Consider the following 17,417-nt stretch of genomic DNA (forward strand, 5'->3'; position numbering starts at 1 on the left):
AACTTTAAACTGTCTCTGACCCCTTTCAGTGCTTTACTTCTTCATCTCTTCTTTCCTTTTCTCAATCATTTTTTCTTCTAAATAGCATCCCTCACCCATTCCCTTTCCAAGTGCAACTATATAAAACAGCTTGTTTCTCACAGTTTTTCAGTACTTTACCTCTTTCTCTGATTCTTCATTGCAAAAGCCTAGGAACCTGCTGGCAAAAAGTCACTTAAAAGGTTTGGGGCAGGGGCACAAGACTCCCTTTAGCTCACATGCAAGGAAGTCAAAGCTGAATTATCTTCATCTAGCAATAGAAAGAATAAAGATTGCAATGTTTGCAATTTAATGTATTTTCTTTACCCTCCTCTTGTCTAAATTCTGTGATATCATGATGGCAACAGGGCCTTGAGTAGGTCTTCTGCTCCTTTCCCATTGCCGTGCCCTGGGGCGCTAGCTATCAGCGCAAGTCAGAATGGGGGTTCAGTGGAGGAAAGGAAATTCCCTGCTTAGCCTCTTTCCCTGTCTCCCTGTTTCTCACACACTCAGTTGGGACACCCACCTTGTCCGCCGTCACAGCCTGGCACCCCCTAGTGCTCCAGTTGCAGCACAGTCAGCAGGAGAAAGAAAGGAGTCTCAAGGAGCAAAAGGTGGAAATAGGCTTTCCTAATGACAGGTACTGATCATATCTGTCTTCTCATCATATTTATTGAAGAGAGTGTGCTTCATTCTCTATGGGTGCTCTTTAACAATAGTTTATGTGTTCATCATGTTATAATTCTTCCAGAAAATAGTTGCCAGGAAAATATATAATTTATAGAAAGCAAATGAAAGTGGCTTGTTAGTCTTCCCAGATAGTGGAGGAATCTGAAAATCTTTCTAATGGATTGAGATCACGTCATTCCAGATGTCTCTTGAGGCACACTGCCCCAAATGGTTGCTACTGTCAGCTCATAATGCTTTTCCCTGGAATTTCCACTTCCCCCAGCCTTTCTCCCCGGAATAAGCTTTCCATGATTCTTTCCCAGAATTAGCCTTTTCAACTCTTTCCTCATATGCATAGCAACAGTAATTTATTTTGTGTGGATTAATGTCTTTAGCATTAGGACACTTCTGGTCTTATGGACTGATGGCCAATGTGTTTTTAATAACGTATTTTGCTTCTATTGAAGTCATGAGTACAAATTCGTAATTCATTTGAATGAGGGACATGGACAAACAGGAACACAAGTAGAGGAGAGAAAAAAGAGGATAGTATATTCAGAGATACTCAGTAAGCATATATTACATGTATTCATCATGCAGTGTTCTAGGCTTTAGAAATGTGTCAGCCAAGATCCTTGTCCTCAAGGAGCCCATAGTTTATGTTAGACAGAGATGTGTAAGCAGTTAAGTATATAAAGTGCTACAGTGCTTGAGGTCTAATGTAGAAAAATCCACAGCCTGTGGGGGAGGGGAGAGAAAGGAGGGAGTGATGCAATCTGTTTGGAGGGAACTGAAAAATATTCTGTATTTGTCGGTACTCTTTGAGTTGTAAGTGGTAGAAACATCACTCAAACTAGCTTAAGAAAAAGGGAGATTTTTTAGTGTATATAATTTAGGAAGCCTAGGGATGGTTCTGGCTTCATGCATGACTAGATCCGGGACTCAAACAATGTAGTAGGACCCGTTTTTTCTCTTTCAACTCTGCCTCCCTCTGCATGTTGACCATTTTCTTCAATGTGGATGCATTTCTTTTATGTGACTTGGAAAAATTGCTACTCAGAAGTGCATCATCTCAGCTTAATCCTAGTGGTATTTTTTTTTTTACTTCTCTCCTGGTATCCATGTGTCTGTCCCTAGAAATGTCTCTAACTGGTGTTTCTCAGTTCACTTAGCCATCCCTTGGATCAATAGCTATTGCAAAGAAACAAGGTTAGCATGATTGGCCTAACCTGGCTCACATGCAAGTCCTGGTGGCAGGAATGAGCTAACTATGACTGTCATTTCCACCAGAGCCATTTACAGTGACGGTAGATGTGTTTCCCCAAAGGAAAGAAGACTAGGCAGATCAAAACTGACAGATGTTCACTAAAGCTTCATGGATATTTAAACTGTGCCATCATAGATGAATTGTTTCTTGTCAAATGAAGCAACAACGGACATCTATTATTGTTAGAGGAAGCAAAAATAAGAGGACATGAACCAGCCTGGAAGATCAGGAGACTGCAAGTAGTCTTTGAGGTTGGATCATGGTAGGGGGCCATGGCTTGAGATGAAGCTGTGAGATAGACAGAAGCCTCATTGGCCATTCTAGGGAACCTGCTCTTTGCACTGTAGGCAATAGGGAGAGATTCTTGGTTTTAGGCAAGGGTCGGAGGTGGTCAGATTTCCATTTTAGAATATCATTCTGGCAGCAGTGTGGAGATTGAGTTGGAGAAGCCAAGAATGGATGTAGGGAGACTAATAAGGAAACCACTACAGTAAGCCAGCTGGATGTAAGTTCTGTAGTGTGCTAAAGATGCTAATATGGAATAGTCTCCATGTCCGGGTAGGAGATAAAGGAAGGAGTGTTAAGGCAATACTCAAGGTTATAGTGGGGAAGCAAAAGATGTGGAAACTGGCCAGCAGAATCAACATGACTTAGTCTTTCAAGAAAGTAAGTGTCTAGGATGACAGATTTCTGACTTGAGTAGTGTCATTTGCTGAGATGAAACATATAGAAGAAGGAACAGGCATGAAGGTAGAGGGTGGGGGATTGCTTGAGATGGTGACTGTATGTGTTTGAGTTTGGGGGAGTGACCATGAATTGTTGGCAGTTCAGTATAGGGATCTGCAGCTCAAAGGAGAGGTAGAGTTGTAGAGTTGATGAGAATGAAGGACCCAAGAGTTACTGGTTTTGTCCTGGTTAAGGGAAGGAGAAATCTGGAAACCAGTGGGCTAGCCAGGAGAGGAGCACAGTTCAGACCTCCCATCAAACAAGCATCAGAAACTGCACGTGAGTTCCTTAATGGTGTCCTACGCAAATTTGTTGTCATTTGACTCATCTCTAATTCTGAGCATAGTCTGGTTGCATCTTATCCTTATCCACCTAGAAGTGACTTTAAGACCATCACTGTGGGCTGGGTTCGGTGGCTCTCACCTATAATTCCAGCACTTTGGGAGACTGAGTCTCCCGGATCACCTGAAGTCAGGAATTTGAGACCAGCCTGGCCAACATGGCAAAACTCCATCTCTACTAAAAATACAAATATTAGCTGAGCGTGGTGGCACGCACCTGTAGTCCCAGCTACTTGGGAGGCTGAGACAGGAGAATTGCTTGAACTCAAGAAGCAGAGATTGCAGTGAGCCGCGGCCATGCCACTGCACTCCAGCCTGGGCAAATCACTGTGAAAGGGAGCTCAACTAGTCAAAGAATCCTGCAATAGCTATAGATGCACAGTGGGTCCTTGTCATGGGCCCAGGTCCAGGGTCATCAGTCAGAACACAGATGTAAACATGCTAATGCCACTGTCTGGTTATATGTGCTAACAACTGTTCAGTTCCAAATTCTAACCCAATAAGGAGTTTCCTCAGGGGAAATGTATGACTATAGCATAAACGGGCTCAGCCTTACTGCTTTCCCACTGTTACCCCTTCCTGCACCAGCACTCTTCTGGTCCGTGTGACTCAAAGCCAAAACACTGCTTTGCCTCCCGCACCCCCCCCCCAGATCCTATTAGTCTTGAGTCTCATCAATTCTGTTTCTTGCATTTGTCCTTCTCTTTCCATTCTGATTGGTACAAGTCTAAGCTGGGAGGCTTGTTAGTTCATCCATCCTCACTGCACAACCAGGAGAATGAAACATCCTCTTAACGCACTTAAATGAATTTGAATCCAGAGGTCAGCAAACTAGGACCCATGGGCCAAATCTGGCCCACTAACTATGTTTGCAAATAAAGTTTTATTAGAACACAGCCACATGCATTCATTTAAATATTATCCAGGACTGCTTTTGAACTACAATGGTAGCATTCAGTAGTTGCAACAGAGACTGTATGTCCCACAAAATCTAAAATATTTACTTTTTTTTACAGGAAAAGTGTATCAGCTCCTATTAATCCACCTTATACATGAATGCCAGATTAATGTTCCTAAAATGCCATTTCACCATATCATTCTGTAGCTTAGCACCCTGTAATGACATTGCCTTGTCCATGCAATAAAATCTAAACTTCTTGGCCTGGTATTCATGGCCCTCCATGGTATAGTCCTAGTCAATTTTTGAATCATTGATCTCTGTTCCTAAAGGCAAGCCCTGCACCCAGTTAGATTTTCCTCCTCATTGTCCCTGGAATATGCAGTGCATATCTACCCTTGTTCACCTACTTCCTTTTGCCTGGAATATATTGCCCTTTTGTAGCTACCTAAATCCTACTCATTCTTTTTTTTTTTTTTTTGAGGCAGTCTCTCACTCTGTTACCCAGGCTGGAGCGCAGTGGCATGATCTTGGCTCATGGCAACCTCCACCTCCTGGGTTCAAGTGATTCTCCTGCCTTAGCTCCCAAGTATCTGGGATTACAGGCATGCACCACCACGCCCAGCTAATTTTTATATTTTTGGTAGAGACGGGGTTTCGCCATGTTGACCAGGCTAGTCTCAAACTCGTGACCTCAGGTGATCCACCCGCCTCAGCCTCCCAAAGTGCTGGGATTACAGGTATGAGCCACTGTGTGCCCGGCCCTAAATCCTACCCATTCTTAAAGAACTAACTTGAACTCTACATCCTTCATGACCATGTCAGTTACAGTGATCACCAATGAGCCTGCTGCTTGAGCACGTAAAAGTCCACTTCCCGTACTGCCTGGTAAGGTTTCTTCTGCTCAGAGAATGGTTCACCAACATGATGATGGGCAACTCTGGAGTGAGGACTTTCTGATGGAACAAAGTCATGGCTGTGGGAAAGCCTGGGAATGATTTGGAAATGACAAGATATGTAATGAGAACACATGACACTCAATTAATATTTGTGGAAGTCTTAAGTCATCAGCCTCTCATATCTATGACATACATCTTGGTTCTGTATTTAAATGTAGGACAACTACATATCTTGATAGCCAGTGGGAATGACTGACATACGGGACAAAGTCCCGTAAATCTACTCTTGAGAGATTCTAGAATGTAGAGATAGCAGCTGGTCCTGGAAGCCCTAGCTTTATCATGTGCTATCTCTGAGATGCTGGATAGGTGGGCTCTTCCCACTGTGCCTCACTTTTCCCATCTACTGTCATATGTTATATGGTCTTGCACACACTCTGGGATTAAGTAACATCAATTATGCACCATTGATTGGATTCTTTGGTAAATGGTACTACGTTCCTAAAATATTCATGTGTCTTACTTTGTCAGGGGGATTATATCCCTGATTTAGATATTATATTCTAGTGGCTTAAGATTATGAGCTAATATTTTGTAAGGTCTGGGCATTGCACAGAAAACCTTGGTTGTAACACACATTATTATTACATTGATTTGAATAGCAATGGTACAATCATAGCCCCGGAAACATAGCAACTACATAAAATAAAAGCTTCCATTAACACTGAGCACAGCAGCCAGGCTTCCGCATTGTTGTTGTCCCCAGGATTTGGCTGTTGTATTGTCAAATGCCATTATGTCTTGTCTAACAAGTTTCTCCCTGCATATGTGAGTAAACGAAAATGCTCCAGTATAATAAATGTCTCAGCAAACCACTCCTGTACACTTTGGAAACAGAACATTAACAAGGAAACTATCATGAGAGCAGACCTGTCTGTTATGAATCACATTCATATGATGTTTATTGTCTGCATTGGAGAAGTATAGAGAAGAAAAATATGAAGGGTACGCTGTAATGGAAAGGTTATAGTGGAAATGCAAGGAAAATATATCCCTTTACAACCAGCTTCTAGGCATTACCTAGAAGTAAACTTAACGACAATAAGACTAAGAGCAAATAACATTGATTGAGCACTTATTCTGTGCCAGGTATTGTTCTAGGCCTTTTACGTTACATCATCTCATTTAATCCACTCCACAACCAAGTGGTTTGTGTGCAGTTATTATCTCCACTTTACGTACAAGAAGACCAAGACCCAGGGAGGTAGAAGAACTTGTCAGAAGTCAGACAGGTAGTGAGTGGTAGAGCTGGGAGTTGGACCCAGACAGACAGATTCCAGACTTCATATTTACCATAACCTCAGCTGCCCCACCCACATGAAATGCTACCCTAAGGCTAGTGGCAGCAAAGATCACCCATTTCATTTGCATTGTTTGGTATGTCCAACTGGGTGATTAGTCCTACAAAATTTGAAACAATGTCTGCTTATTTATGTCTATGATTTTGATCAAATAAATCTCACCCAGAATTTCCCACTGTTTCATTCTATGGTATTTGCAGTTTGTAAGAACCTCTGTCTTTTGGATTGAGACATTTTTATTCTTTGTGTCCAAATTAACACTGCACAGAACATGGTTCTGTGTGTGTGTGTGTGTGTGTGTGTGTGTGTCTGTGTGTGTGTGTGTAGAAACCGCCTTTTCTTTTGGATTAAATTCTTGCAGCCTGGCTGAGTGAGGAGAATTTCTCCCACTCTTCAAGCCTACAGCAGACATGTTAGGAGAATGCTGCTGCTTGCAACACACCCAGAGACGGTGGGGCAGGTGACACTGCGTGTGTGCCCAGTGTCTCTGGAAGTATCTATACAGATGTGTGCTGCTGCTGCTGCTGCTTTCTGCCTTAAAATTTCTGGAGCCAACACCCACCCACTCTTACAGCCTCTCTCTCTTTATTTTCAAGGAAAAAAGAAAGAGGCAGACTGAAATAGAAGGCAAGCGACAACAGCTTGACGAGCAGATACTTCTGCTGCAGCATTCCAAGGTAAGCGGCTGATCCCAGGAACCTATTCCATTATTAGACATGCAGATCACACTCCGGAGAGCTGGGCAGTGCCTGCCCTGCCGTGAAGGCACTGCCGCCAACCAAACCAGCCTTTTTCATTCAATCAGGAAACCATCTCTTGGCTTTTCTTGTGAATTTCTCAAATTCAGGGCTTTATTACAGCATTCCAATTTCTGCAAGCATAAGATTACAGTGTGCATGTGGACGGGGTGGAGGGTTTGTGCATGTGAAGTGTGGTGGCTATATATAGAAATTGGATGAGAATACTCCACAGGGTGGGTGAGGCAGCGTTTCAGGATTGTTTCTCCCATGCATAGGTGCTGGGTGTGTTTGCTCAGAGACCCCAAAAGATATATTTCACAGAATGTCCTTTTTCTCACTTAAAAATGTTAGTGTTTCCTTTCTTGATATGGAGAAAAAGGAAATTAAACAATGTAATCTGATAAAACAACAACACTGCGTATTTCAGATTATTCATTTATTTTACTTCTACTTTTAACAATTTTGAAAGTGTTCTGTGAGAGCAAGCAGTTGGTCAAAGATGGCTTTGAAATGATTTGACTCAGATGGGTCTCCATGGTACCATCTAAGAAGAGAGAGAGAGAAAGGGAGACAGCACACAAGAGCTGTTTATTTTTTCTTCAAAACATAATGCACTTAAGCATCGTAATTGAATACAGCTCAGGAGAAAGCTCTGTCACTGTCACAAGGACCCCACTGGTTGCAGAATGTTGCTTTTCACATGTTCAGAGAATAATGTGACCACATTCCGATGGCCAGCCGGGAGTTGCTGCTTGCCTTTGACTGCTCCTGGGCTTTTTGGTAGGAAAACCTTCTCCTGCTTACCTCATGTTGCTGTGCCGTTGCCTGCACAGAGCTGCATTGCTCAGAGGGCTGGGTGGGAAGGTGGTGCTGACTTTCGGGGTGATGCTCAGTATGAATTATTTGGATTTTTTTCAACAAGATAAACCTTTATGGCTACTTTTCCTATCCTTTTCTAGAAAACAGGATTGTGCTAAATGAATTCCCAAAATGAGAGCCATCAGCAAGCGAGTTACTGATTGAAAATAGCAGCATGACCTATATCTGCTTAGCATGTTTATCAGTTTTTGCCATTAACCTTAACCAGAGAAATGTGCTTAAAAGGAAGAAAAGCAGCATGATACTGAGGATATTGCCTGTTTCTCTCTGTTTCATCATATAAATTCATTGACAGATCTTTCTTTGTAGGAGCTCACACTGTATCCCCTGTGCTGTTGCTGTTTCCCCACAACGCTCCTGAGGGAGGATGGAGGGCTAAAATTAGTATCCTCTTCTCACAGAGAGGGGTCCTTAAAAACACCTAATAGAACTGAGTGAATTGTTCAAGGTCAATCTGGACAGAGCTAGGTCTCTGGCTCAGGGTACAGTCCATTCAGTACGGTACTTGTAAGAGACCAACGTGTACTAAAACCTCAGTGAATTCCTGGTTAAAGATGAACTTTTAAATAAGAGAACCGAATGAAAAAAAGAGAGGCTGCTTTTGGCTAGACAACCTCACTTTAAGCTCAATGTAGTCCTTTGCTTTTGTATTCCCTGAATCCAGTCAGGGCATAAACATATGTCAAAACATCAGGAGTTTTTTTTTTTTTTTTGGTCTCCCTTCTCATGATCCTGGATGCCAAATAAGATACCAAGGGCTCATTTATTGCCGATGTTCAGTGCAGTATTAGTATATTCTGTTCATTTTACATCTATTTATTTTTGTTTGTTTGTTTGCTTGTTTGAGACAGAGTCTCGCTCTGTCACTCGGGCTGGAGTGCAGTGGCGTGATCTCAGCTCACTGTGAGCTCCGCCTCCTGGGTTCACGCCATTCTCCCACCTCAGCCTCCCGAGTAGCTGGGACTACAGGCGCCTGCCACCACGCCCGCCTAATTTTTTTTTTTTTTTTTTTTTTAGTAGAGATGGGGTTTCACCGTGTTAGCCAGGATGGTCTCAATCTCCTGACCTCGTGATCCTCCCACCTCGGCCTCCCAAAGTGCTGGGATTACATACTCATTTTTCATCTATGCATCTGTTCATCCATCTTTCCATCCGCCCATCCATCCATCCATCCATCCATCCATCCATCCATCCATCCAATCAACAGAAACAACAGTAAAAATTAAGTTGGTCTTGTATGGGGAAGCAGTGAGGTTTTTCGCAAGTACTTGGAAACAAGGGAATCAGCTAGTTCTTTATGGTTATCTTGGTAAAATTCTTGCACAGTTGATGAGATTGGTTATCTGAGGGAACACTCAACACTTGCACCTTGGCAACCTTGCTATTGCAGGGCAGGAGGTGGGTGAGGTGGGGAGGACTGGAGGTGATGGTAACTTACTAAGTGGAGGTCAGGGCATTGTATGCCTCTCTCTGGGAAAGGCTTGTGTGGACGGAATGAGGGTGAGTTATTTGCCTTGAATACTGAAAAAGAAAAGCTCAGAGGTTCCAAAGGTGGCAGTGGTTGTCTGGTACTACATGCAGAAAGACCCCCAGCTTTGGGAGGTCCTGAATTTCTGTATGCTGGTGAGGTGGGGTCAGTGGTAAGGTGAGGAGGGTCCTCAGGCCACAGTGAGGCCCTGGCGAAACTTCCCTCAGGACCTTGCCTCTCTTTGTTCTGAATTCATCCTCCCTATAATTATTCAGTTATTTTGATATGAGGAAGGGGTTGCCTGATTGAAAGATATGATCACTTTAGGCACTAGGAAGGCATATGTTTCACTTTAAATCAATAAGCTGGTGACTGAACTTGAATAGCATGAGACTTTTTCCCTGTAATCATCCAGTTTGCAGTCTCGTGGCCTCGCCCCTGAATGAAAATACATTTGCGGAGGTTATATTTTCTCCTCTGTGAACCTCTCCAAGGAGTCAGCCAGCTTTCTGCTAGTAGCCTGTTAGCCACTGTCAGTAACAGTCACCATTTTTTTGAGTGCCTAACATGTGCCTGGTACTTTAAACACATGCTCTCAGTAATGACCACAAGACAGTTATTACTCTCTTTGTCTTATAGGTATGGGAACAAACTCATGAGGTCAAGTGATTTGCCCAAGACCGTAGAGACTATAAGGGAGGGAGCCTGAGAGAAACTCCTGGGCTGTCTGCTTTCAAAGACTGAGCTCTTTCCAGGCCACTGTTCTCTTTGAAAGAAATGTTTCCTTTGGAGTAATTCATCTAGTGAGATACCAGTTACTATCATTGCTGTCTCTCTTACTCTAAATATATTGTTATGGCTTCCAGAAAATTCAGATCGTGTGGAGACATGTCACTGTGATTACTGAAGTTCCTTGAAGTAGAGAATATTAGGAAATATGTCAGTAATCAATATTTATTTCACTAATTTGCAAAATCTCTAGAAAAAATATTCTTACTGCATTAGAGTTAGTTGTCATGTTTATAAGATATAACTTTCATATTCTTTATATAATTCTCATATTCTATGTCTTAAGATATAATTCTCACATGTGGGAATTATCAAATAGCCTGTGGACCCTTATTCTCATGCAATGAAATGAATTATTTAGACAGATTCACTGGTCCCTGGTCAAAGCAAATAAATAGTATGCAAGATAGTAGTTTTGGCATTCATAAATATTTTTAGAAGACTTACTCACTGCAATATTTAGGAGCATATAGTGAGCAACTCTACAAAATGGAATATCATCACTTTGTATATGGACTTTGAGCAAATTCTATAATACAATAAAAGACGAAAGTATAAAATGGTAAAATACTAGCTGCTACATCCCAGTGATTAGGAAACCTCAAGACACTTTGAACTCCAGGCCAAATTTACCTCAGATTTATTTTTTAAAGCATCCTTAGCTATATGTAGTGTGGCGTAATAATTTCTAAGCATTACAAGTAGAACTAGTAAGCAATCTTTACTTGTAATTTAAGCATTACAAGTAGAACTAGTAAGCAAAAATAATCTAGCTATATTATTTTTGATGATTATAAAAGGAAAGAATGTATAATCATTGCAAAAACTAAATTAAAAAGTACAGATAAAGAAAAAACGTATGTACTGTATACTTACCATTCAGATAGAACCCATACAGAGGCATATCCTTCTATACTTTTTTCCCCAATGTATTTCTGTAGATTAAGATATGTAACCATTGTTCACAGGGCTCACCAACCTGTGGGTAAAATGAAATTATATAACATTAGTATTGAAATAACATTAACCTTTACCTCTTTTTTATGTAGGTTCTTTTTAATTCCCATACAAAAATTTATAATTTTTATAAAATCCCATAGAGCATTCTTTAGGATAACTGACTTTGATGTCATCCTTGAAAAGAATGTCTCCATCTCAAACTCTTAGTTGTGCTGTTTCTTATACTTCAATAGCATTAATTCATTTAGAATTTATTTACAGATGAGTTATGCAGTAGGAATATAACTTTACTTTTTACTGATGCTGAGCTGCTTGTCTCAATGTGATTTATTGATTAATTCATCCTTTCCCTCACTGATTTAAATGTCTTCTTTATCACCTACATATTTCAGACTTACATTTGAGTCCACCATTTATGGATTCTTTTTATTCCATTAATCTGCCCATTCCTGTGCCAGTATTGTTCTCATTTAATCCCTGTAGCTTTTTAATATATTGTAATATTTCATAAGACAAGAACTATCATTATTCTTTTGAAAAATTGTCCTGGGTTTTTATTTCATAGAAACAATTATTTATTTTTATTGTTTTTATAATGAGACTTGTGATGATATGGACTTTTAAAAAATAAATCAGCTACTATATCATACCAGAGCAGGATGAATTTAATATTTCCTTCTGTCCCTCGGTTGAATTGTCAGAGATTTGTCTATTTTATTGGTCTGTTCAAAGCCCCAGCACAGAGTAGGTACTCACTACCTACTGCAACATGAATTCCTTGGAGACTGTCATATATACAAAGGTTTGCCTGACAGAGTTGGCCCTGTCAGAATCAAATTGCTAATACCACATCTTCAATACATAAACGGCCTTTGAATTACTTATTCATGAGCAGGGAACCCTCTCTAGAGTTGTCTTCTAATCCAAGCTATAAAAATGGTCATTATATTTTGAAGACCACAACCTTTTCTTCCAAGAAAGCTGAATGAAAAAAGATGAAAGGCTGAATTGTGACCCTGTGAAATATTTATTGTCAACCCACTAAGGTCATTTGCTGAAGAGCCTGAAGGTATCAGAAGACTTGCTACAAAGATATTACAGTGTCTTTCCCGGTTTTGAACACTTAGCACTAATTTTAGACTTTTCCTTGTTACTGGGATGTGTGAAAGGCTTATTTCAAATTTTAAAATATTGAACAGATAGGCACAGTACACAGTGTAAAGTAACTTTAGATCTCCTCCCTTATTTCCATACACAGAGCTTGAATGGAAGTTAAAACCTGATTTCTTCTATCAGAAGTCTTGGGTTGGCTTCTCCCTGTGTGGACTGAAGCATATAGCAAAATCTCAAAACCTAACCAAGATCTTATTTACTGGGAGTCAAGAAAGAGCAAGAAAAGAGTGGGAAGGATAGGGGAAGGGGAAGAGGGACAGGACACAGATGAATTGTCTGAAAACACAAACAGCTGTTGCCTCATGCTGAGTTTAACCCATCTTCTGTTAGAAAACTGAATTTAGGCCAGGCGCAGTGGCTCATATCTGTAATCCCAACACTTTTGGAGGCCAAGATGAGGCAGACGATCTGAGGTCAGGAGTTCGAGACCAGCCTGGCCAACGTGGTGAAACCCCGTCTCTACTAAAAATACAAAAATTAGCTGGGCTACTTGGGAGGCTGAGGCAGGAGAATCGCTTGAACCTGGGAGGTGGAGGTTGCAGTGAGTCGAGATCATGGCACTACACTCCAGCCTGGGTGACACAATGAGACTCCATCTCAAAAAATAAAAAGAAAAAGAAAAGAAAAGAAAATTGAATTTAGCCATATTCCAACCATCATCCACTAGAATAGCCAATATCAGCTTTAGCCAGATTACAAATGAATGAAAGATACAGGTAAAAAGTAAAATCATGAAAGTACACAAAGGAATCACAGGCGAATATTTTTATAGTGAGGGTAAGGAAGTCTTATCTAAGTATGACATCAAAGCCAGAATGTGCAAGTAAAAAAGATTGCCAGATATGACTTTATAAAAATAACAAACATCTGACCAGGAAACAATTGGAGACTTATTACAAGTTCTGATTCACCTCCTACTTCCCCACTCTGCCTCACCCACCCTCTCCAGACACGCCTCACTATCTACTGGGGTCACCTCAAAAAGTGGTATCTAGGCTGGTCACAGTATTTCATGCTTGTAATTCCAGTACTTGGGAGGCTGAGGTGGGAGGATCATTTGAACCTAGGAATTTGAGACCAGCCTGGGCAACATAGATTCCATCTCTACAAAAATAAAATAAAAAGTAAAAGAAAGTAAGAAAAGTGACTTCATTATAGTTACCTTAGCTGTAGATGAAAAAGATTGAGTTAGATTATCTCTGTGATCTTTTTTATAGCTTTAATGATCCAAGGTTTTATATTTGCTAAAGTACAGTGTATGTGCATGATTTTCCAAGAATTCCTCACATGTCAGCCTCCGTGGATGAATAAAAGATATAGCCCTGACTGTGAGGACTCAGAGGCAAGTGGGGGAGAGAGAGCATCAATATGGAACCCACCATTAGAGGAGCTGAAAAATAGTTTTCCATGTTAGGAAGTGGATCAGCGGCACCTGATGATTTTGTAAATCCTATTTGAGCAAAAAAAGGATTCTTCAGTGATCTCACACAGAGGCAAGATAGCAGAGTGTACCTCTTGGCTTCGAATCCCAGATCCACAGCTCACTCGGTGTGATACCATGGATAAGTCAGTTAATGTTAGCACCTACCTCGTGGGATGCTTGTGAAAATTAAGTGGATTTACATGTAAAGCACATAAAGCAGTAAGAATTCTATAAAAATGATCATATTGTCACCATCATCACCCTGTACTATGGCTGCAAATACCATTTATGTATCTATGACTCCCAAATTGACATCTCCAGCCAATGGCCCTTGAATCCCAGTCGTCCATGTTCAACTGCTTTTCTGACATGTCCACTTAGATGGATATCACTTTCATTTAGAAGCCTCTCAAACTTAACATGCCCAAAATGAAAGGTTTTATTTTCTGCTTTTCTATCATTTGTTCTACTCTTCCCTGTCTCCAATTGATGATACCACTAGTCACCCTTTCACTCAAACCAAATATCTATATGTCGCCCTAATCCTTCCCTTTTTCTCAGCCCACATCTAATCTATTACGGGTCACACTGATTCTACCTGCAGAATGTACCACCATGCCTTTTGATTCTTCTGTCTCTCTCCTGTTTCAAGCTAATATGCTCTGTCACTTAAACCATACAATAAACTCCCATCACTTGTACTTTGTAATCCTGCCCCTTGCAATGTGTTCTTCCTATTGCGCTTAGAACACACAGCAAACTCCTTAATAAGGCTACAGAATCCTACCTAATCTGGTCCCAGCCTTCTTCTCCATCTTCAATTTGTTCTGCCCTCCCACCCCAACCTCACTTACTGTGGTCCAACCACTCGGGCATTTGTTCCGGTCCCCAAACACACCAAACTCTGTCCTACCACCAGGCTGGTACATTTGCCAGTCCCTTTTGCCAGTCCCTCCACCTGGAACACCCCTCCGGATCTCAGATCTCAACTCGAATATTCAAGTCATCAGAGAGACCTTTCCCACTTTAAGTGTCCTCCCTTGGTCCCTGTTTGTCACATTGTCCTATCTACCTCTTCCTAGGCAGCATCATAGTCTGAAATTATCTTGCATCCTTGTTGATTGGGATGAAGGCTTGGGTGAGAGTAGGGACTTGCCTGTCTTCCTGAGCTGTGACTTCTGGGACTGGCAGAGTTCTTGGCACCTAGGAAAGGGATAAGAGAGCCACTGCTCCTGAGTTGGAGACACAGAAGGAGAGGATGAGGAGTTCTTTTAGATTATGGTATTTGGCCAGCCATTGAGAAAACTTGTGTATTCTTCAAGCATTTGGATAGTCATAGATCCTCATGCTGTGTTACTCAAATTGTGGTCCTCAGTCTGGCATTGCCAATGACAGCATCACCTGGGAGCTTATTAAAATTCAAATTCCCAGGCCTTATGCCAGACTTAGAGGATCTGCGTCTCCATGGGTGGGTCCTGGAATCTGTCTTAGGAAGTTCTCCTGCTGGTTCTTATGCATACTAAAGTTTGGAAAACTCAGTTCTTGTTTTTGTTTTCCAAAGCTGGCCAGGCCAGTAGAGCAAGAAACAGAGTTACTTTGGGAGTTCCCTCTGTCCTCCTTTCAGAAGCCCCTGTCAAGATCCGCTTTGTCCGGCTCCCAGCTCCCCATCTGCTCGTTCCTTGTACTGACTTATCATGATGACATTCATTTGACAACTGTGAAGTTTGACAGTCCTTAGCACCTTGGGAGGCCAACTCTGGCCTGAAGTCAGGAGTTCGAGACCAGCCTGGCCAACATGGTGAAACCCCCATCTCTACTAAAGCTATGATACTATGTTAGCTATGATACTTTTTTTTTTTTTTGATGTATTTAGATAATAAAGGCCACAAACAGAAAAGTTTTTTTAATTTTAGTTTTTTTATTTCTATTGAGCTCTGCTTCCACTAAATTCTGAAACACTCGGGCAGCCAATACAAGCCAGCATAGTTTAGGGAACCTGTGCTTCGGATGGCGCACTCAGTATACCCCATTCCATTTGGAGACATTTTGGAGACAACATGAAGGGGATCTGGAGTCAGTTAAGGGAGCCTTTTGAGTTGGTGATTTCCTGACAGCATGACTTTGGAGCCAAGTGGAAAATCAACTATACTTTTTTGGCTTCTTAAAAATGTCTAAACAACTTTGTGAAACAGGATTCTCTGAGACCAGGCCTACTGCCTTTTCCAGGTTTTTTGTTTTGTTTTGTTCTGTTTTGTTTTGAGACAGAGTCATGCTCTGTCACCCAGATTGAAGTGCAGTGGCGTGATCTCGGCTCACTGCAACATCTGCTTCCTGGGTTCAAGCAATTCTCCTGCCTCAGCCTCCTGAGTAGCTGGGATTACAGGTGCTCGCCATCATACCCACCTAATTTTTGTATTTTTAGTAGAAATGGTGTTTCACCATGTTGGCCAGGCTGGTCTCGAACTCCTGACCTCAGGTGATCCACCTGCCTTGGCCTCCCAAAGTGCTGGGATTACAGGCATGAGCCACCGCACCCAGCCCCACTACTGCCTTTTTCTGTTGGAGCCTCTCTTCCTGGCTCCTCCTGTGGGGATGTTCTTAATGATATCATGCCTGTATCAAGAAAAGAGATGGAAGTAGAGGGACATACACCTCTGGGTGACCAGAGTCACCAGGCTGCTGGCCAGAGCTACCTGCTGATGGTGGCAGCTAAATTGGTGAGCAGTAAGGGGCTAGAGCCTTCATGTGGTGGCAGGAGGCACTGTGTGAAGAAGAGGAGAGAGAACATTCCAAGAGAGCCACTTACGTTGCACGAAGATGTGGCTGCAGAGCATCCCTGCTGGGGTGGAGACAGCCAGGACTGTCCACAGCTGCCTTTCTAGAAGGGTCCACACCAACGCCAAGGCTTCCAGGATATCTGTTTCCCAGAATTCTAAGGTTTTTACTCTCTGTGGTTTGGACATCTTTAGCACAGGAAGCACCCTGAAAGTGTGGTCCCTATCCCTCCCAAATAATTAAGAGTGAAGGAAAGTTGAGAATTTCCCAGTTCATCCATTTACTCATTCATTCAAGGGAATTGGGCTACAGTTCCATTGACTGAATGAATAAATGGATGAATTGGGAAATTCTGGGTGACACAGTGAATGCAAAGGTGGATAAAGGACAGTCCCAGCCTTCAAGGAACCGGCAGGCTACAGGGGGAAACAGATGTAAAACAGAATTTGAGGATACTATGAAAGGGCCATAGAGTCTGTCTCAGAGCCAGTAGAGGTGGAAGGCTTCTCTGGTGGTATTTCACTTGTTCTTTCTTAGGTAAATAAAGCAGAGGCCAAGGGAACAGGACGAACAACAACAATAGTAAACATTTCTGTAGTACTAAGTATGCGTGTGGCCCTTTTAGCCCATTAACTCCTTTAATCCTCATAACAACCCTCTGAGATGGGCACTGCTATTGTCTCCATTTTACAGATGAGAAAACTGAGGCTCAGTGAGGCGAAGGAGCCTGTTCAAGCTCACTCAGCTGGTAAAGGGCAGACTGGTTCCAGAGCTCAGGCTGTTAGCCACTGTTCAGCATGGCCTCTTGCAGTCTCTACCCGATTCCTGAGAGTAAATTTTAGAGCCAAGTTATAGTTCAAGAAAAGCAAAGCAATAATCATTCTTCTACTTCAGAACTGCTACCAATTAACAATTTATTTTGTGCCTACACCAGATTAAATATCTGAATAAAAATATAAAAACATTAATTGATTAAAAAAATGGCCTCTCATAATGTGCAAACAGGGTCTGTCTGGGAAATTCTGAGAGGT

The 17,417-nt window shown here is 41.8% G+C and overlaps 1 protein-coding gene across 6 annotated transcripts in view; it reads left to right on the forward strand.

Moving 5' to 3' along the window:
- PALM2AKAP2 (PALM2 and AKAP2 fusion) overlaps positions 1-17,417 on the forward strand; it is a 554,929-nt gene that overhangs the window by 247,087 nt on the left and 290,425 nt on the right. For all 6 annotated transcript variants that reach the window (XM_010365583.2, XM_010365579.2, XM_010365578.2 and 3 more), the window contains one exon: positions 6,776-6,856. In XM_010365583.2, the coding sequence (XP_010363885.1) occupies positions 6,776-6,856 (81 nt within the window). The remainder of the gene's footprint in view (positions 1-6,775; positions 6,857-17,417) is intronic.

This window comes from Rhinopithecus roxellana, chromosome 16 (genome assembly GCF_007565055.1).
Source record: "Rhinopithecus roxellana isolate Shanxi Qingling chromosome 16, ASM756505v1, whole genome shotgun sequence".
In the NCBI taxonomy this organism is placed as follows: domain Eukaryota; kingdom Metazoa; phylum Chordata; class Mammalia; order Primates; family Cercopithecidae; genus Rhinopithecus; species Rhinopithecus roxellana.